This window comes from Loa loa (genome assembly GCF_000183805.2).
Source record: "Loa loa unplaced genomic scaffold supercont3.604, whole genome shotgun sequence".
In the NCBI taxonomy this organism is placed as follows: domain Eukaryota; kingdom Metazoa; phylum Nematoda; class Chromadorea; order Rhabditida; family Onchocercidae; genus Loa; species Loa loa.
In genome coordinates this window covers 21082-23745 of record NW_018108784.1, presented here as the reverse complement: position 1 = coordinate 23745, position 2664 = coordinate 21082, and the positions used below count along the sequence as shown (strand labels likewise).

Genomic DNA, 2664 nt, shown 5'->3' with positions numbered 1-2664 from the left:
ATTACAATTAAACTAAAGATTGCTACCGATACATTCATATCGAAAAATTACTTTACAGACTGAAAATGACACTGGACTGAAAATATAAAAATTAAATTCATAAGCAAAACCAGGAAATCACAACTTTATTAATATTAGATTGATGATTGTAAATTCTGCTATTTTAGACGTTACTCACTTCTGATCTATCAAGCACCTTGGATCCGATGTCAGGTTTATATTATAGGTATTCTTGTTGGCTATTTGTTCCAAACAGTGAAAACTCTTCACATATCAAAGGTTACTTCACATCAAATTTTATCCCTTTTTTCAATCTTTGATCAGTCATTACGAAGTCCAAAGACAATTAGCTGATTTATTAGAAATTAGAGGTGGTAAATACCATGGGAAGTTTAAATAACTAATTTTCAATTGGTTGATTTGTTCTATTAATTTCCATCCTTATCTTCTAATGATAATTTTATTAGACGCATCCTTCTTCACCTTTTTTTTTCTGTATTCTCTTTCAACTATCCTTCAGGAAAGTTTATAAAATTTTTATTTCTTTTTTATTTAGAAAAAAAAGCAAGTTTAGGCGGCATAATATGATGAATTTCAGCCTAATAATGATTACTAACAATTAATTTTAGTTAATTTAGTTAAAAAAGTTCCAGTTAAGTTTAAGCTAATTTCAAATTTTCAGTTAACAAATATTATTTGCTGGAGTATTTCATTAATGGTTGGTATACTAGTGATAATGTCATTAAGAGACTGGATTGGCTATGACATTATATTGGATTTATCTGTGCGAGCTTTCTATTCAGCATTTAGTAAGCTTGGATGGAGTTTAGCTCTCGCTTATATCACCATCGCTTGTTTTTACGGTTACGGAGGTAAGCATATGATATGATACATTTGTTATCATAGCATATCACATACTTGTCAAGATATTCCTTACATCTTGACAAGCAAATAAATGATAGATATTAAATATAATACAGTATACTCGTGTACTATTTCATTTCTTCGGAATTCAAAATAATCAATAATAATGCTACTTACCTTCTCCTTTTCACATTCGATTAAATAAAGTTGTAATTGGTCGAAGGCCCAATTTTAGGACCAATAAACGACTTCATGTCACTTTCAATATGGAAACCGTTAGGTCGACTTACTTATTGCACGTATCTAATCCATTTTCTTGTGCTAATGTATGTGATATCTATGGGTATCGATGGATTCAGCTTCTCGAGCACTACTCATACGGTAAGTAAATTTCTAAAAACTTATCAATTTTAAAGCGATTTATCGATTAACACCACACAAGAATTCTTTTTCAACTTTTTCAATTTTTTCTATATTATTTGTCATTGCCACTTTGCAGTGGGAAATTTTTTTTAGCTTATCGTCTTCGCACTACCGTGTTGTGTCATTTCGTTATTTGTTGCTTATTGGCTAAGTATTTTGTTTGAATTGCCAGCGAGTAAGTTAGAGATGATATTAACGGGCAAAATTCTTAATAAATCACAACAAAGGCAAATGGCACGAGAGATACAAACAATGGAGCAAAATCATCCGATTATCAATTGCTGGAAAAAAGTTGGAGAGTTGTGAAAAGAAGAAAAATAAAATATTTTAAGATTTGCTATTTTTTCCAAATTAATACGGTGTTGTGAAAAAAGGAGTGAGAAGATGAGGGATATTGTTTTTATTAGTTGTAAAAGCTAAGTTTTAAAGGAATGATTTACTGAGTACCGGTATTGTTGTGTGTTCGGAACGTACAGCAGTTTATCGTTTATTATCGTCGGGATACCAAATACAATAGAAATAGGTTCAAAATAATTCCAATTACAATAGAATGACGTCCAGAATAATACCAGTAGAACAATGGATGAAACTGTAAGTAGTAACATAGTGAATTGGGAGAAATATAGTGTGTTGTGTAAAGCTGAGTGCTGATCGATAGAATTGAATGAATTGATGTTAGAATTTTATGGTTTATATAAGGAATGTGTGATATGAAATTTCGTAACAATCATTACAAATTGACAGTATTCTACAAAAGAATTTACATAAGATTGGTTTTATAGATGAAGAGGAAATTATAGGAAATTATTTTGTGAGATATACAACTTTCTCAAGTAGTATACAAGATTTATGCGTAAGATAAGGCTTTTACAAATTAGTTGCCGAATGTAGAGTGAGGCAGGAAACATTTTTAAACGATTGGTAGATAGTTAACTCATGACTATTTGAATGAATAATTCTATGATTCAACTATTCCAGTTTTTCCGACATACGGAATGAGAAAAAAAGCATTCGATTCCTATAATGATTACTACTGTATAAATTTAAATGGTGAAATTACATTAGAAACGAAAAATGCTCAGATGATAATTTTTAAGTGATATCAGATAAATTTTTGACTGTTTCAAAGTATCCATATTCTTTGCAAAATTGAAATCTCATCTGCTAAACGTAGGTTGGGATTGAAGTTACGCAAATGTAAATATATTGCAACACTCTTGGAAAATTCTTCCTTGTCCTGAATTTTAAAAACGCATGACATACAAGAGAAAATAAGGAACAAGCAAAGATAACAAATTTAAGTTAGCATCTTCAGTGTAAAATCAACGGTATTACGCCATCTAATTGAATGAATCTTATAATTCATAGGCAATACCA

General features: G+C 30.2%; 1 protein-coding gene across 1 annotated transcript; it reads left to right on the top strand.

The window, feature by feature from the left end:
• The first annotated feature begins 164 nt into the window (after window positions 1-164).
• On the top strand, window positions 165-1749 carry LOAG_14415 (hypothetical protein). The gene is made up of 4 exons (XM_020448809.1): window positions 165-279; window positions 683-872; window positions 1100-1245; window positions 1381-1749. The coding sequence occupies exons 2-4, from the start codon at window positions 716-718 to the stop codon at window positions 1591-1593; spliced, it is 516 nt and encodes a 171-aa protein (XP_020301073.1). The 5' UTR covers window positions 165-279; window positions 683-715; the 3' UTR covers window positions 1594-1749.
• Window positions 1750-2664: the final 915 nt, after the last annotated feature.

What these genes read in the sequence shown, in the direction of transcription:
- LOAG_14415 (XM_020448809.1), top strand. Translation starts at nt 716, where the DNA reads ATGGTTGGTATACTAGTGATAATGTCATTAAGAGACTGGATTGGCTAT. An exon ending in TTGTTTTTACGGTTACGGAG is followed by an intron (nt 873 to 1,099) that starts GTAAGCATATGA and finishes GCCCAATTTTAG; the next exon opens with GACCAATAAACGACTTCATG. An exon ending in TCTCGAGCACTACTCATACG is followed by an intron (nt 1,246 to 1,380) that starts GTAAGTAAATTT and finishes AATTTTTTTTAG; the next exon opens with CTTATCGTCTTCGCACTACC.